This window comes from Loxodonta africana, chromosome 11 (genome assembly GCF_030014295.1).
Source record: "Loxodonta africana isolate mLoxAfr1 chromosome 11, mLoxAfr1.hap2, whole genome shotgun sequence".
Classification (NCBI taxonomy): domain Eukaryota; kingdom Metazoa; phylum Chordata; class Mammalia; order Proboscidea; family Elephantidae; genus Loxodonta; species Loxodonta africana.
Genome location: NC_087352.1, coordinates 35581398 through 35600671, shown reverse-complemented (window position 1 = coordinate 35600671; position 19274 = coordinate 35581398). Strand labels below are relative to the sequence as shown.

Below are 19274 nucleotides of genomic sequence, written 5' to 3'. Positions count from 1 at the left end.
AAATGTGATTCTTAGAAAATAAATGTGTCCCTCAGAAAGAAATTGTTGCCCTAAAATCTTTTAAAAACAAGATTATTTTATAGAAGAACATTGTTGTAGTTGAAAGGCAATTTACATATCCCAGCCCACGTTTTTCATGTGGCAATTGTTGAGAGTGCCTGTGTTTTCCATCTAAAGTAATTTAGTTGCATTCTTACATGAAATCCAATGAAAGATGTCTAGGCACCTTCTATGTTTAAAGGACATTCTTATTATATAGAGCACTATTTATAGAAGAAGTGAACAATTACAGTCACTAGCTTTTATATAATCACTTATGAAGCATTCAGTGATTTTCTTAATGCCTTTTTTTTTTTTTAATCCTTTAGGAAAAGAAAGAAAATAAACTAGTGGAGTATTAGCTTTACTGGGTCCAGATCTGTCAGGGCAAAGGCCAAATGCCATTAGCCAGAACAGTGACCAAGCTTCCCCATGCCAGCCCCAGTACAGATAATATAAAAGCCCTTCCTATATTATGATTCAAATGACTACCTTGTCAGCCTAAAGCTTGTGCCTTAATACTACAAAGGGAAAAAACTGCCATATGACAATATTTTTATTTAACTTAGAAAACTGCAGAAGGCTCCTTAGTCCATGTGCCGAAGAAATGAGAAAATGAAAAACAGACTAATATAGAACCCTAGTAAAGTAGTCAGATGATAATCTTTTCTCAGTGAATCATCTAGATGATTCTTTTTAATCAGTCACAAAGAGTTTGAACTGACAAGATGATTTATTAAACAGGACATGAGAGGCTTCACGAAATATAAGCAATTTCTAAGTAATATTTGTCTTCAAATCACACTAATGTGGAGAATAGAATTCTTTTTCCACTCAAGCAAATAAATCTAGCTACCAATTTACTATGTAATATATTCACAAATAAAAATTTAACATCAACTTCTCAGACTGGACCCACCTCTCATGTCAGAATGATACGTAGATAATAGGCACTGTTAGGAGCAATTATCCAAGACTTGTCAGAGCAGTTTTCTCTACGATAAATCAAAATTAAATATGCTACAATTTAAGAAACACCATTCTTGGTTTAAACAACTACAAAACAATTTTATAAGTAAAACTTCGTTCTAAAAAGTATATAACCCGGGACCTCACTGATTGCCATTTACTTGGTGACAGGCCTTAAACACTTAGGTAGGGTATCTGGTCAATTTGGAGGGTAGTAAGCAGCTCAGCTGCTAACTGCAAGGTTGGCAGTTGGAACCCACCGGCGCTCTGCAGGAGAACAATGTGGCAGTTTGCTTCCGTGAAGATTACAGCCTTGCAAACCCTACGGGACAGTTCTACTCTGTCATTTGGGGTTACTGTGAGTTGGAATTGACTCAACAGCAATGGGTCTTTTGTTGTTGTTGGTTTTTTAGCAACCCCGTTATTTGGAGAAGGATATCAGAACATCATCCTCCCGTCTGAAATGTTCAAAAAACACTTATCCCTCAACAAAACCCTGATAACAATATTAAAATCACTTTCTGGTGTCATAGACAAGTATCAAAATATTTAAAACTCTGACGGAACAAAGAATGAAACTTCATTAAAAAAAAAGTGAATCATAATACTTTCCTTGGTAATTATCTAATCCATTAAAAACCCGTTGCTGTTGAGTCTATTCTGACTCATAGTGGCCCTATAGGACAGAGTAGAATTGCCCCATGAAATTTCCAAGAAGCATTGTTAAAACCAAAAAAATAAACCCGTTGCCTTCGACTTGATTCCGACTCATAGTGACCCTATAGAACAGAGTAGAACTGCCCCACAGAGTTTCCAAGGAGCACCTGGTGGATTCAAACTGCTGACCTTTTGGTTAGCATCCATAGCACTTATCCACTAGCTGTAGTTGTAGCACTTAACCGCTATGCCACCAGGATCCATTGAATTGGCCTAGACTCATGGCAACCCCATGGCAACCTCATGGCAACCCTGGTTGTGTAGTGGTTAAGTACTATGGCTGCTAACCAAAAGGTCGGCAGTTTGAATCCACCAGGCACTCCCTGGAAACTCTACAGGGCAGTTCTACTCTGTCTTATAGGGTTGCTATGAGTCAGAATTGACTCGAAGGCAATGGGTTTGGTTTTATGGTCATGGCAACCCCATGCACATCAGACAGAAATACTGCCTGGTTCTGTGTCATTCCCCATGATTGGTTGTAGACTGGACAATGTTCCATTATGATCCAATGGGTTTTCATTGGCTGATTTTCATAAATAGATGAAGTCTTTCTTCATAGTCCATCTTAGTCTAGAAGTTCCACTGAAATTTGTTCAGCATCATAACAACACAGAAGCCTCCACTGACAGAAGGGTGGTAGCTGCACTCAAGGTGCACTGGCTGGGGATGAAACCAGAGTCCCCTCAGGGGAGGCAAGAATTCTACCACTGAAGCACTGCTGCATTATATTCTAGTGTTGTTGTGTTCAGTCAAGTCAATGAATCAATTTGGACCCATAGGAATTTAGAGATTATCAGAACTCAATCCCTGGCCTCAAATTAGATGAGGTTAGGGTCCCCTGGCTAATCTCAATTTGATTAACTGATTGATGTTGTTAGGTGCCATTGAGTTAATTCCGACTCAAAGGGGCCTCACGTACACAGAACAAACACTGCCCGGTCATGCGCCATCCCCACAATTGTTGTTATGCTTAAGCCCATTGCTGCAGCCCCTGTGTCAGTCACCTCATTGATGGTGTTCCTCTTTTTCGTTGACCCTCTACTTTACCAGGCATGATGTCCTCCTCCAGGGACTGATCCCTTTTCTGACAACATGTCCAATGTATGTAAGACCTACTCACCCTGTCCTTGACTCTAAGGAGCATTCTGGTTGTACTTCTTCTAAGACAGATCTGTTCGTTCTTTTGGCAGTCCATGGTATATTCAATATTCCTTGCCAACACCCTAATTCAAAGGCATCAATTCTTTTTCTGTCCTCCTTATTCATTGTCTGGCTTTCACATGCATGTGAGATGACTGAAAACACCACGGCTTGGGTCAGGCGCACCTTGGTCTTCAAGGTGACATTTTTGCTTTTCAATGCTTTAAAGAGGTTTTTTTGCAGCAGATTTGCCCAATGCAACGCGTCTTTTGATTTCTTGACTGCTGCTTCCATAGCTATTGACTGAGGATCCAAGTAAAATGAAATCCTTGACAAATTCAATCTTTTCTCCATTTATCATAATGTTGCTTATTGGTCCAGCCGTGAGAATTTTTGTTTTCCTTATGTTGAAGTATAATCCATACTGAAGGCTGTAGTCTTTGATTGTCATCAGTAAGTGCTTCAAGTCCTCTTCATTTTCAGCAAGCAAAGTTGTGTCATCTGCATATCAAAAGTTGTTAATGAATCTTCCTCCAAACCTGATGCCCCATTCTTTTTTCATATAGTCTAGCTTCTCAGGATATTTGTTCAGCAGACTGATTGAATAGGTATGGTGATAAGATACAACCCTGACGTATGCCTTTCCTGACTTTAAACCACACAGTAGCCCCTTATTCTATTTGAATGACTACCTCTTGATCTATGTACACGTTCCTCATGAGCACAACTAAGTGTTCTGGAATTCCCATTTTTCGCAATGTTATACATAATTTGTTATGATCTACACAGTTGAATGCCTTCACATAATCAATAAAACACAGGTAAACATCTTTCTGGTATTCTCTGCTTTCAGCCAGGATCCATCTGACACCAGCAATGACATCCCTGGTTCTGTGCCCTCTTCTGAATCTGGCTTGAATTTCTGGCAGCTTCCTGTGGATATACTGTTGCAGCCACTTTTGAATGATCTTCAGCAAAATTTTACTCGCATGTGATATTAATGATACTGTTTGATAATTTCTGCATTAAATGGGATCACCTTTCTTGGGAACAGGCATAAATATGGATCTCTTCCAACTGGTTGGTCAGGTAGCTGTCTTTCAGTTTCTCGGCATAGACAAGTGAGTACTTCTAGTGCTGCATCCATTTGTTGATACATCCCAATTGGTATTCCATCAATTCCTGGAGCCTTGTTTTTCACCAATGCCTTCAGCGCAGCTTGGACTTCTTCCTTCAGTACCATTGGTTCCTGCTCATATGCTACCTCTTGAAATGGTCGAATGTCAACCAATTCTTTTTGGTATAGTGACTCTCTGTATTCCTTCTATCTTCTTCTGATGTTTCCTGAGCTATTTAATATTTTCCCTTTAGAATCCTTCAGTATTGCAACTTGAGGCTTGAATTTTTTCTTTAGTTTTTTCAGCTTTAGAAATGCAGAGCATGTTCTTCCCTTTTGGTTTTCCAACTCCAGGTCTCTGCACATGTCATTATAATACTTTATGTTGTCTTTTTGAGCAGATTGGTAGCCCCCATTGTATCAGCAGGATCTCTTTTGCCATGTAATATAACGAAGTCAGAGATCTGATATATTATCAAGGCTTGAGGCTGGGAATCTGGGGGCCTTCTTAAGATTCTTCCTTCCACACATATGTTCATTCTATAATCAACTTTAACACAACTCCATTTTGATAAGACTATTTACATTAGATTTGTTGGTTTTTTTTATGGTTGGTTTATTCCAATTTGACTCAAAGCATTTCTGAATAAAAATTATGTTAATTTGAAGTAGCAAATGATGTGTAAATATTAAAAATTAGAGTTTTTTTTTTCTTTCCAAGACTTTAATCATTAAATTATGTCTTCCTTTTTTATTTATAAGTCTTTTGGCTCTGGTGGCATAGTGGTTGAGTACTACAGCTGCTAGCCAAGAGGTCAGCAGTTCGAATCCACCAGGTGCTCCTTGGAAACTCTATGGGGCAGTCCTACTCTGTCCTATAGGGTTGCTATGAGTCAGAAACGACTTGACTGCACTGGGTTTGGTTTTGGATTTTGGCTCTGCCTCTTATCCTGTCTTACAGAACTTGGTAATTTCCCTTAATAGTATGGTCTTGTGACATCATACTGGATCAGAAGTCAGGAAATGATCTAACTTCAGCTCTGTTACTAATGTCTTAGTTATCTAGTGCTGCTGTAACAGAAATACCACAAGTGGATGGCTTTAACAAAGCGAAATTTATTCTCTCACAGTTTAGGAGCCTGTAAGTCCAAATTCAGGGTGCCAGCTCCAAGGAACATTTCTTTGTGTTGGCTTTGGAGGAAAGTCCTTGTCATCAATCTTCCCCTAGGTTTAGATGTTTCTTAGCACAGGGCCCCTAAGTTCAAAGGACACATGCCACTCCTGGTTCTTCTTTCTTGGTGGTAGGAGGTCTCTCTCCTCTCTGCTCACTTCTCTCTTTTATATCTCAAAAGAGATTGACCCAAAATACAACCTAACCCTGTAGATTTCATTCTGCCTCATTAATATAATTGCCTTTAATCCTGCCTCATTAACATAATAGAGGTTAGGATTTACAACACATAGGATAATCTCATCTGATCACAAAGTGGTGGACAAGTACACAATACTGGGGATCATGGCCTAGCCAATTTGACACATACTTTTGGGGGACACTATTAAATTCATAATGCTAATTATCCAAATATTTGGGCAAGTCACTTATCACAGATTCACGGAATTTGGTTTTGAAAGGACTTTAACATTATCTATGCCAAAAAGAAAAAAAAAATCACTTGACTTTTTAATTACTAAACAAACTCACTGCCAAACTCTGCTTGGCCTCCTCCTGTGGAATCTCATTTGATCTTTGGACAGCTTCATTATAGTAAAAAAAAAAAAAAAAAAGCTTTGGCTATATTGCATCAAAAGCTATATTCCTCCAGATTCAAAGCTCCAGATGAGCTGCAGCACTTACAACTATACAGATTAAGTCTTCTTCCTTCTGACAATAAGAAATCTTATTCTTCTCTCCTGGGATAGTCCTTCACATACCTGAAGACTGCTAATATATCCCTTCTTCTAGTTATAAATCAGTTTATGAGTTTTAATTGAGTGCCAGATATTCCACTTTGCCCTGGGTATGTAAAGGTAAATAAAGCCCTAGTCTTTACAGAATTAGCACTGAAAAAGTTACCATAATTTGCTGAAAAAGTTACCATAAGTTTCCATCATAGTCTTCTGGTGGCTCTTTCCTGGACCAGATTCAGAACTAGCCACATCCTCTTCCACTACCCTTGCTCTAGAATCTACATGTACACCAAACCAAGCACTTGCTTACGGAAGCATATTCCTACGTTCCATTGTTAACCCAGCTAGAACTTTATTTTTCTGACTCAGATTATTCATTTGTCAAAGGAGATAACCAACAGCAGAATTTTACTAAAGTTTTCCGTTGTCCTTTCTGGTTCTAGCATGTTTCAAACTCTAAAAAATCTGGATTCATCACATGCTAATTAAAAACGTACAATCTACACTCCTGTTCTCGAAGGGAATATCAGATATTCTATTTTCTATTTGTCAAAAGGCTGAGAAGCAATATGCAATTTATATGAATTTTAATAGCACCCAAGTGAGCGATTTAGCACATTCATTGTGAATTATGGTTCAATGACCAGTTATCATTTCAAATGTTCACCATCAGCCATTTCAAGTTAAACTCATGTTTTGATCATCTATTCTCATGAGCAGCTAGGCAGTCCATAAAAATAGAAAACCCACATAGGCAGTGATCTTGCTTTTCTCTATGTTTATTCAAAGCCACTTCCTATTCTTTAACTTTTAACTTAACAGAGAAAGCCTGTGACAATAGAGCCACCTTTGCCCAGCTCTGCAGGCAACTTCCCCTTTGGGTTACAGAATGCCAAGTTCTGTAACGAACAGTATGCCTGGTTTTATTGTCTGGGATTGCAGGAAAGGCAGCCTATTTACCAGCTGGGAAAGAAGGACGTGTGTGCTTACACTCATAAAACCCTCTCTTTAAAACTGCAGTGACAGAGATACTGGGTATAGCAGTAACCGAGGGCTCACCTGCATCCTACTGGAGAAGAATCTTTAAAAACTTTTCTGTTAATAGGGTTTAAGAAAAATAGATAACACTCATATATGATAATGGAGCAAATAAACTGCGACTCAACCCTCTTATAATCTATGAATCTATGTAGTGGGTATTTACAGTTTCATGCGACCAGTGTCACTGATCCCATGTGTGCAGAGTAGAACTGCTCCATAGGATTTTCAAGGAACTGACCTTTCAGAAGCAGAGCACCAGGCCTGTCTTCCAAGGTGTCTCTGGGTGGGTTCAAACTACCAACTTATCAGCTAGTAGCCAAGTGCTTAACCCTTTGTGCCACCCAGGGACACTTTATGTCGCCAACATCCTTTGATAATGTGGTTAACTTCTTCAAGAGTTTGCTCACATGGAAAGAGACCTGCAGGTGGCAATGCTGGAACCTGGACTGGAATCTCTGAATTTCTGTAGCTGGAGGTTTGGGGAAAAATCAATCACACTCCATTTTGTATGTCAACTCCAGATAGATATTTAGAGGAAAGTCAAACGAAGAAAAATAAATATTTCCGAGAATACAACTCCCTCAAAGGTAACTTCTTTTTCCCTCAACCTGAATATCCAGTCACCAAATCACTGTAATCTGTCTTTAATGTTTCCTAATATGTAGACTGGAAACCCTGGTGGTGTAGTGGTTAAGAGCTACAACTACTAACCAAAAGATCAGCAGTTCGATTCTACCTGGTGCTTCTTGGAAACACTATGGGGCAGTTCTACTCTGTCCTTTAGGGTCGCTGTGAGTTGGTATTGACTCAATGGCATTTTTTTTTTTTAAATATGTAGACTGCCAAAAGAATGATCATTCTTAGAAGAAATATAAGCAGAATGCTCCTTAAAAGTGAGGATGGAGAGATTTCAACCTGCTTACTTTGGACACATCATCAGGAAAGACCTGGGGAAGGAGAACATCATGCTAGGTAAAGGAGAGGGCCAAGGAAAACAGAAAGCCTCAATGCAGTGGACGGACACAACAGCTGCCACAATGGATTCAACCACACCAACCATCACGAAGATGGCACACAACCAGGCAACGTTTCATTCTGTTTTATAAGGTCTCCATGAGTCGGACCCAGCTTGATGACAACTAACAACAGCAATAACAACAATCTGTCTGCCCTCATAACCTTGTCCAGGCCCTTTGGATTCCTGTCACAGCTTCTTACTGAGTTTTCTCCTCGCAGTGTTAGCTACTCTTTCCTTTCTCCACAGAGCAGTCATTATGCTAAAATAAAAATCTTATCACACCACTTTCCTGCTTCTAACTCTTTCATATATTCTCAATGCACTCAGGATAAAGTCTAAGATCTTTAGAGAGACCTACAGAGACCTTGGGCTTCATGACTTACTAACCCCCAATCCCTCCATCCCTATGCTTTTATTTGGTCACATGCAATGACTTTAATTCATGAAAAAGCACAAGCACTCTAGCATGTTTCTATGACTTCACAGATGTTATCACCTCTATCTAGAAACTCTGTCCCAACTTGTCTACCTGTCACAATATTATTTCTTATTATATCTCTGGATATTACCTGATTTCATCTTTGTCTTAATCTACCAGGTGTAAGTGATCTTTTCCTCACTCGTATTACACCTTACTAATACCTCAATGATTGTGTCTTACTGATTGGATAATTTTGTTTACATATCTGTCTAAAAACTGAACTGTAAACATAAGGAAGAGTCACTGTCATTTTTCATCTCTCCAGCTCCAGCAGCTAGCTTGGTGCTTGGCAATTTATAGAGTCACTAGAGCAATTAATTAAATAATGAACAGTTTCAAGCTCAATAAAATAGTCAACTGCAGTTCTAATAAACCAGTAATATTTGGTTGAAATTATCTGCTAAAACTGAGGAAGGAGAATAAGAAAACACCCAAAATTCTACACCAATGAGAGCTACTGGCACAACATTGCTCATTCCCAATATTTCTTCAAATATCTCCACAATAGGATGAGTATGCTTGTTCTCAAGTGTTTCCAAAATAGTGGCCTGAGTCTGAATCAGGCCCATAATATGTTTAATTTAATGTTTAATTTCTAAAATGTATCACCAACTTTAAAAAAAAAATCAAGCTAATCCACATGAAATCTAGTTTTCTGATTTCTGGCTTCTTAGGAAAAAAATGGAGGACCTGATAATACTGGGCCCATGTTTCTTCATAACAACAACCAAAAGGAGATTAACAGGTAGTTAGGTAGTAGCTGACTTCTTTGGAAGGGCATAGACTCTTCTAGGTCCTGTTCACTACTGTCTCCAACCATTATCATACATTAATTTTATGTGCCAGAGATATGAGTTGGCAAGTGTGGACAATCTCCTCCATAGATATGATTTTAGGCTGGGTGGGGTGGGGAGGGGGAACCCTGCAGATATTGACAATAAGGGCATAAATATAATTATAGCTAATTTATAACATTTCAGTCCATTTTTATAGAGGAAGACTTTAGAGTCTCTAACCCAGGTTATCCAACGCTCTCTACAGCACAATCTAAGTAATGCTATTCATGCTACTGAAAGTTACTTACATCAAATAGGGAAGGATGAGTTGCATTTGAAAATCAAAATGAAAGAAAAGCTTATGTTCCCACTCTGAAATGTATTGAGCATTTCCACTGGGCTCAGAGAAATGCATGGTCTAGACACATTTCAAGTCGATCATCAAATCCAGTTCACCTCGTGACTGACCTTGGACCGTGGTGGTGCTCGGATGTACCATTTGCAATCGACGGCCTCACTAGCGGAAGCTTTGCCTTCCTTCATAATTTGCACAGACTCCACGATTCCTTCGGGGCCGCCCATCTCAAACTCACAAGCTAAATAACAAAATACCAAAGAAACATACAAAAATGGAGCTTGAATAATAAACCAACAGTATATTTCATAGCAGAAAGCAAAGGTCTCTGAACATTATTAAATATTTAGTTTACCAACCTGGTAATGGTTTCAAAACGCCAAGGTCCTTAAAGTCAGGATCTTAAAAATTGAGAAAAACACAATTAGTCCTATTCTGCATTTATGACTTAAAATAATATTGAATAACATTCCATCAAATTATTCAGGAATCTGCCCAAAATATGCACTTTAAGGAAAGTGAAATTGTTAAAAAGTTAAATTTTTATTAAATAAAAGTATATGAAAATGTCATGACTGAAATGTTAACTTATGCAACATATCATTAGTGCAAAGTTTTTCTCAATACAAAAGAAGCCATTTTTGAAAGATCATTCAAAGTTACTCCTTCATTAGGTCATCAAGGAAAATGTTTACACACTACACATTCATAACTGAACAGCAGGTGTTTTTGTAAAACATAGCCATAGGTTAGTTAGCATTTGGGTGAACTTTACTCTGTTCTAGATATGATTATTTTGTCTGATTCAAAAAAGTCTGTAAATTGTTAAAACACAATTTTCAACTGCAAATATTGGAAGCACAAAGTCAAGATGTAAAGTCGAGGGCTCCTTCTTTTCCTAGCTTACTGAACTATCCTGTTTTCACCACATCTGCTTCCTAGACGTTGCATATTAGACTAGCTTTCAGAGTATTTGTCAGTATGCTGCTTAGTGTACTCAGCATCCAGGCATTCTCCAGTCTTGCTCTCAAGCAATCCCAAGTTCAAGTACCTTTCTCTGCTCAGTTACATACTTCTAGGCGGCTTGCTTTATCAGGACTCTCCAGAGCATCCTACTTGTTAAAAGCCAACAATGGTGGTTCCATTCTCATTTTCTGGAATTGATTGTGACATAGGTATGCAGCCAATGAAATCAAAAGGTAAGTCTGTTAGACGGCTTCTGAGGAAGTTTTCCTCAATCTTAGAGAAATAAGGCATCTAAAATTGCTTTTTTCTTTTTCAATTATACTTTAGATGAAGGTTTACAGAACTGGCTTCTCATTAAACAGTTAGTACACATATTGTTTTATGACATTGGTTAACAACCCCACAACATGTCAACACTCTCCCTTCTCAACCTTGGGTTCCCTATTATCTGTTTTCCTGTCCCTCCCCTGCCTTCTAGTCCCTGTGCCTGGGCTGGTATGCCCCTTTGGTCTCCTTTTATGGGCCTAATCTTTGCATGAAAGGTGAATCTCAGGAGTGACTTCATTACTGAGCTAAAAGGGTGTCCAGGGGCCATACTCTCAGGGTTTCTCCAGTCTCTGTCAGGCCAGTAAGTCTGGTCTTTTTTTGTGAATTAGAATTTTGTTCTACATTTTTCTCCAGCTCTGTCCAGGACCCTCTATTGTGATCCCTGTCAGAGCAGACAGTGGTGGTAGCCGGGCACCATCTAGTTTTACTGGACTCAGTCTGGTGGTAGTTGAGCTTCATTAGTCCTTTGGACTAATCTTTCCTTTGTGTCTTTAGTTTTCTTCTTCTCCCTTGTTCCTGAAGGGGTGAGGCCAATGAAGTATCTTAGATAGCCACTCACAGGCTTTTAAGACCCTAGACGCTACTCACCAAAGTAGATTGTAGAACATTTTCTTTATAAACTATGTTATGCCATTTGAGCTAGATGTTCTCCTAGATCATGGTCCTCACAGCCCTCAGCCCAGTAATTCTGTCCCTTCAGGAAGTTTGGATGTGTCTGTGAAGCTTCCGTGATCTTTCCTTGTACAAGTTGAAGACATCTAGAGTGTTACTGGCTCATGTTGTAGTCCTTTTGGGGCCTTTGGCATTAAGGCAATTGCCGTCTTCTGACGTTGAGAGGTGCTATTATAAGGAAATGCTTACTCTAGTGCTGAGAAGAATGAAAACCTGGAGGATGTTGAGCCCTTAAGGGTGTCACTTAGGCACTGTATTAACCTATTCCGGATGTGTATGTTCAGGGATTTTTGCTTTTTGAAACATGCACATTCTTGTAGCATCAGCTACTTTGAATTGGATTTTCTTTTACTTATGGGTGAATGCATCTATGGTTATCACTTTTATTTTGGAGACCTTGATATCCAATTTAAAAGGTGAATGAAATCTAATTCATTCATACTACTATGGTATTAGCTATAAATTAAAAATCTTAATAAGTTAGAAATATTTTCTGAGGGACTGCTCAGGAATGGTTTAGGGCAGAAATATGAAAGGGTAGCAATATTTCTGAAGGAAACACTTATGGTTATTAAGACTGGGTGTGCTTGCTTGTATTTGTATTGGCAGCTAAGTGTGTCTCTTTGAATGTCTGTGTGCCTGGGTATACTAATGTGTAAATGCAAGCTGATCATATTAGTTTAGTACCTTCATCATGGACCTGCTACTTTTGTTGTCATAAACATTGATGTATCTGAATCTGTTGAAACTGAAAGACCTAGATCATCCACGCTACAACCTAGCTATACCAGGTATTTAGACTCATTTTATATTAAGACATTTTTAAACAAAAAACAAAACAAAAAAATCTTGTTGCTTTTGAACTTATTCTGGATCATATTGACTCCATGTATGTCAGAGCAAACTGTGCTCCAGAAGACACTCTTGGAATTTGTTAATTAATAGATCAAGAGAAAAACTTCTTTACACATCTGTTTGGAAGACAGTTCTTTGACCTTCTGAAAAGGAAAAAAAAAAAAAAAAAGGAAAAACGCCTGCATGAAATTTCCATGAAAAAAGCAGAAATGAGAATATCCAGGACCAGGCTACCTTCTAGTGGGAATTTTATTCCTTCAACTAAATCAACAAATGGTTGGTTATTCTTTCAATAAATATGTATTTAGTACTTTACTGTGTGCAAAAAAGAACTGTTTTGTATAGGACTACTCAGATCGATGTCAGCACTGAACAGGTTCATTGGCATTGAAGAGACCCATCCATGTTTTCCTTATTTTTACATCAAGTCTCCCCACTGAAAGAATAATATTCTTTCTTAGTCATTATATCCTTTCTGCTATTTTGCATACTGTTTAATTATGCTCATTACCATTACTCATTATCTCCTTCTTGATTAGAATGTTTCAGCTTTACGTGGCTGTTCTTACGATTCTTATGGAAATTTGGCTGACACTCTATTTTCTAATTTGAAGGCTAACATTTTTCATTTTTATAACTCGTGCCAGACAACATTGAGAGAAATGCCAGTTCTGAGAATTGATAATTTATTTTTGTCTTTATATTAATGGTGAGAGCACTGATGGTTTAAAAAAAGAAAGAAAGAAAATAGGAAAAAACGAAGTGTTTCTGCAATTCCATTTGATTTAGCCCTCGGTAACATCACCATAATATATGACCTACACAACCTGCAAAAACAAGCAAACAACAAAATAATAATAGAAGAGCCTAACTTGAATGTTAAGTATGTTAAGGTTGAGTTATTGTCTTAGGTTGTCTGGGGGCAATGACATAAATTATTATGCAGAAGCATGGTAAAGTCGGACTTACTAATCTTCCACTTTGAATCTCCCCAAATCTATTCTCCACTGAGCAACTTGAATAAACATTGAAGAATGTAAATCAAATCATGATACTTACCTGGGTTTTCACTGTACTTAGAATAAAATCACAAGTCTTTTAAAAGGGCTAGCATGCCCTGTAAGAAGCCCTAGTGGTGCAATGGTCAAGCCCTTGGCTGCTAACCCAAAGGTTGGTGGTTCAAACCCATCCAGAGGCTCTGTGGGAGAAAAACCTGGTGATCTTTCATAAAGATTAAAAACTAAAAACCAAAACAAAACCAAACCCATTGCCGTCAAGTTGATTCCAACTCACAGCAACCCTGCATGGCGGAGTAGAATTGCCCCATAGGGTTTCCAAGGAGCACCTGGTGGATTCGAACTGCCAACTTTTTGGTTAGCAGCTGAACTCTTAACCACTACACCACCAGGGTTTCCTTGTAAAGATTACAGCCAAGAAAACCCAATGGGGGAAGTTCTATGCCCAAAGATAACAGCACCATGCCCTGTGGCTCTTGCCCCTGCCCACCTGGCCCAAGCTCCCTTCCCTGCTTGTTCTGTGCTCTCCTCCCCAAACACACTGGCCCCTTTCTATTTCTCAAACACTCAAGGCTTTCTCTCCTCATCCTCCATGCTTTGCACTTGCTCTCGCCTCTGTCTACAACGCCTTTACACCAGGTATTTCCATAGCTGGATCTTTCTCATTTTACAGCTCTTGTCTCAAGTGTTATCTTCTGAGAGAGGCATTCCTTGACCACGCTCTGTAAAGTATCACTGCCTCATATTTTCTTCTTTCCCTTCACGATTCTTATCACAATTTGCAATTGTTTTGCTACTTGCTTGTTAACTTTTTATTGATCGTTTACTCCCATTAGACTATAACGAGTCAGAATCGACTCAATGGCAATGGCATTTTTGGCTACAACAAATTTGGCATGATGAAAGACTTTATCTCTGATCCTTCTCTTTCTACCCAAGAGCTAGAACAGTGTGTGGGCATAGGATTTGCAGAAAAAAAATTATTGAATAAATATTTAACATACTGTTCTGTATATAAAAGGATATTTTTATTTTAACACAAGTTGATTTTCTTATATTGTTGATGTATTTATATATTTGATGTAAATATATCAACTCAGGCATTATATTAGAGACTGGCCTCCTGTTTACCAAACTCATATCTCTTTCCTCCTGGGCACACAACTAGATTGTTTCCCGGCCTCCCTTACAATTGCATGTGTCCATATAACTGAGTTATGGCTAATGAAATATAGACAAAAAGGTTGAATTTACTTTCAGGCTGTGCTCATAAAAACTTCCTGAAAAATCCCATGCTCTCTCTTTCTTCCACAGTCAACCTCAGAAGTCATACATGGATGGTGCGGAACTCCATCAGACTTAATTCCTAAATGAACATTTGGAACACAGCCTCTTCCTTGCCTCTGATTTGACATGAACAAGAAATAAACTGCAATTATGTGAAATTACTGAGATTTTAGCTTTGGTGATGCAACAATTAAGCTCTTGGCTGTTAACCAAAAGGTTGGCGGTTTGAACCCACCTAGAGGCTTCACAGGAGAAGGAACTGGCAATCTGCTTCCATATAGATTACAGCCTAGGAAACCCTATGGGGCAGTTCCACTCTGTCATATGGGGTCACTCAACAATAACAGCACCCAACAACAACAACGCTGAGTTTTTTTTTTTCTTTTTTAATGTTATCGCAATTGTTATTCCTTTAATTCAGAGAGGCTCAAGGGGTGGTCAGGAAACCCCATGAGTCCGTGAAGCCCTTTCATGGGACCCAATGATCAAATAATTTCCATAATGACAATAAAGTATTATTTGTCTTTTTTCACTCTCATTGTCTCAAGAATGTATGGTAGAGTATTCCAGATCCTATAGGACATGTGGTGACATTACTACTACAGCTAATGACGTACTTGCTTGTGTATTGTTGTGTTTTCAGGAATATGCTAAGGTAGTATGTTGAGGGTACAAATTATGTGAATTTTCAGAGATTAAAACTCAGTTCATTCTCAGTGGCTTTCCTGGGCATTCACTGGCTACCTTTGATTCCCTTTGATAACTCCATTTTTGTCCAACACATTGTTACATTGAAATCTCAATGTTTTCCTTGTGTCTACATGGAAAGACAACAAGAATTAAGTACATTTTCTGACTTATTTTGTAATTATATTTATTTTTTAAATTTGAAATGTTCTCTAAATTTTTAAATTTGATCTAAAACTGTAATTAATGTGGAATTTAATAATAGTTTCCCTTAAATAAAATACCTTTGTGATATATTTTTCTTACAGTTAAGAATAGATATTTGTCTTAGGAAAGAGTGGTTAAAAGACTCACTTTCTCAACTAAGCTCTACCTTCTATGTCTAAAGTTGGAGGGAAAGATGAAATTTGAGCCCACTGTTGCTGCTATTGTATCAATCTATATCATTTATGGTTTCCCTCATTTTCTCTGACCCACTACTTTACCACCTATGGTGTCCTCTTCTAGTGATTGGTCTTTTTTGATGATGTGTACAAAGTAGGCAAGTTGAAGTCTCACCATCCTCACTTCAAAGGAACATTCTGGTTGTATTTCTTCTAAGACTGACTTGTTCATTCTTTTGGCAGTCCACGGTATATTCAATATTCTTCACTAGCACCACAATTCAAATACATTAATTCTTCTTTCAGCTTTAAACCCACTGTTCTTGAGTCGATTCCAACTCATAGCGACCCTAGAGGACAGAGTAGAACTGCTCCATAGAGTTTCCAAGGAGCACCTGGAAGATTCTTTCAGTTTTAGACATGTTAATAATTTACCTTGCTGTGATTTAGGCACAAAACATTTTGCTATAATTTTGCTGTGACAGTTTAGTACAGCATTATGGTGAGACAGTAAAGAATTTTTGTTTAAGTATTGGGTATTATGAACATAGACATGATTTGTTCATTAAAAACCAAAAACCATTTCAAACTAGAAATGAGAAAGTCACTGAGACGTCTTATAGAGTATATTATTGCACTGCACTGGCTGGAGAAGCACACACAACAGCAGAGAAACTAATAAGTTGTGCTCAGTTGCCATTGCTGAACCCCTGCTGGATGACACATCAGTCAAAGAAGTCAGAACGCTGCCAATTTCCAACCATACACCAACTCATTAATCTGAAGATTTACCCTTAAATGTGAAGACAGAGTTAACATTGTGTCTGCAGAATTTTTCTTCTGAAGAAATGGACAAATTTACAGATGGGGCCGGGCTTGCTTATTTTGCTTGTATTGGTCCAGTGTCAGCGTGGACTGAAAACTGAAGATCCTCTTTTATGTGAAAGCTACACTGGAACACCTGTATTGATGTTTGCATTGCTGGTGCAAAAGCAATGGTGGACAAAACTGCTGATGCCTTAGCACAAAGCATGCCAGTGGCATCAAACCTTGCCAGCAGCATTCGCTGTATAAATAATTACCATGCATTTGGAGAAAAACAGAACAAAATACAGATATTATTTTACTCCTTGATGAAGCAAGAAATATTATCGTTATCATTTTTTAAACCTCAATTCTTGAGTCCATGTTTTTTAAACATTCAGCAGGATGACATGTTAAGAATGCTTAAGGCAGCTCTGCTGCAGACTGAAATAGATGATGGTTTTTTTGAGGAAAAGCACTTGCGCAATTGTTTGAATTATGACTTGAACTATCTACTTTTTTCATGAAACATCATTTTTGCCTGATTATTAAGCAAAAACAAACAAAAAAAAGGGTATTTGGCAGACTTTTTCTTGAAAATGGACCAAGCAAATTTGTTCGCTTTAGGGAAAACAACTAAGAACATTCGTTGCCAATGATACAATGCAAGCTTCAAGGATTGGGAAAGGTATCTGCCAGTATACACTTGACAGCTTCCCAATAACTAAGGACCTTTTAAATTAGATTGTTGGTGCTATGAACAAACATGGTTTTTGATACTGAATAATGCAATATGTCAACATTTGGAAGACTGGCAAAACTCGTCATCCGATGTTTGCCAAATGAGTACTTCATGATGTTATACGACCATGCATGAGTAAAGGAGTCATTTGAAGAATAAAATAGGTTAATGGTTGTCAGTGTAACCAAATATGTAAAATTCACTTATATATAGTTTCAGATTCCACAATGCAACTAAACTGTAAGAAACTATTACTTGTCGAAGTTTGTTGCAGTATTAAAGAACAATAGCTACTCTTATCTCTTAAAACACTCTTGCTTTTTCCAACTACATATCTCTTTAAGGCTGGGTTTTCTCCATATAACCTCAGATTCTGCAACAGATTCAATGCAGAAGAAAATGTGAAAATCCAGTTGTCTTCTAATGAGCCAAACATAAAACAGATTTGCAAAAATGGGAAATACTGATATTATTCTAATTTATATTTTAAAATTTATGAATTAATAGGTCAATGTTTTCATTAAAAAACACTGTTTATGTCAACATATAACTGGTTCATCATTGTTATTTTATATGAATCAATAAACAGATATTTAAATTTTTCTCAGTTTAAATGTCTAACATGATAAATATCGAGTGATGCAACCATATAAGCTATAGCACAGAGATGTCTTCAATAATTTTTAAGAGAGGTTAGCAGATTAGAGACCAAAAATTTCAGAACTTCTGTCTTACCCAACCCCAACTTTGTATCATAGGTAAATACCTTTCACCAACAAAACTCCACGTCATGATTTAGTAATTCAGGCCTGTGCAATGCTTTTATTTTACCCATAACCCAAGGAAGTTTCTACAAAGTTAGTCATATCACAGATGGACTGTCTGTAAGTTCTCGTTTATCTGGTAGGGTATGACTGAGTCAAATCAGAGGTTCCTTCATCTTATAAATGGACAAATGGGAGTTCAATAACTTTGGGAAAATGTAACCTGTTTTGTCCTAGGCCTAGCCCTAGCCCTATAATTTTGAGCAAATCACTAAGTCTTTCTGAAACTTAGTTTCCTCAGCTAGAATGAGAATGTTGTTGTTTTAGGCTTTTATGGATCCAGTATGCCATTATATCACAGAACACAGGAGTATTCCTAGAATACAACAGTTAATGGATGAGTGTAATTGCTGGCCAGGCCATATAACTATTTCTATAAAACCTTTGCATTGGAGAGATCAACTTTGATATGTTTGCAACACCACGCAGGCCAGCTACCTGACAGGCTAGTCTTAAAAGTAGAGAAAGTTAATTAATACTTTTCCAAAATTTCCACACTCTCAGAAATCCTGAATTATACCATTCTCCTTATCATTACCCCTCTTACTGAAAAGTAGGTCTTGAAAGCAATATTAGTGAAAACCCTTATTATTTCCTGAGTTACCTAAGAATTTCTACTATTTGTTTTGGCTTTGCATAAATGTCCAAAATTTTTTAATGGCCTTGAATTTGGGGAAACTAAACGCATGTTATACCATTGTTCATAAATCTTCAAAAATCTTATGAAATAATCTAGCATCAATATTTGATAGAAAAACATTCATTAGTTGGCCGTCGCCGTAACTCCCTTCTTCCTATTAAAAATGGAAAATCATGGTGTTTGTCATTTTTTAAATCAGTTGACTGAAGTTGAAATGATGTTTGAAATAAAACTTAAAAACTAAGGCAAAATAAAAATATCTTGACATTGCTGTACTAAACCAGTTTGTGTCACCATATTATTTTAATAATCCAATTTATTTCAATCTTCTCTAGTGGTAACACTGTTGCAGAAAATTCGTAACACAATGATTTGAACATATTTTAAGGGTATACTGTTTTCTGCAAGTATTGGATTGATAATTACAACTGCTTCTTTTGGGTTTGTTTTCCTGAGGGTCTGAATGTGGACACAGAATCTGTATGCCAGAACTTCTTTTTTCTAATTTAA

At 37.6% G+C, this 19274-nt stretch overlaps 1 protein-coding gene across 1 annotated transcript in view; it reads right to left on the bottom strand.

The window, feature by feature from the left end:
• NETO1 (neuropilin and tolloid like 1) overlaps window positions 1–19274 on the bottom strand; it is a 163434-nt gene that overhangs the window by 62034 nt on the left and 82126 nt on the right. Inside the window, exons 5-6 of the mRNA XM_003406250.4 lie at window positions 9921–9962; window positions 9675–9802 (exon numbers count right to left, since the gene is read on the bottom strand). Of these exons, the coding sequence (XP_003406298.1) occupies window positions 9675–9802; window positions 9921–9962 (170 nt within the window). The remainder of the gene's footprint in view (window positions 1–9674; window positions 9803–9920; window positions 9963–19274) is intronic.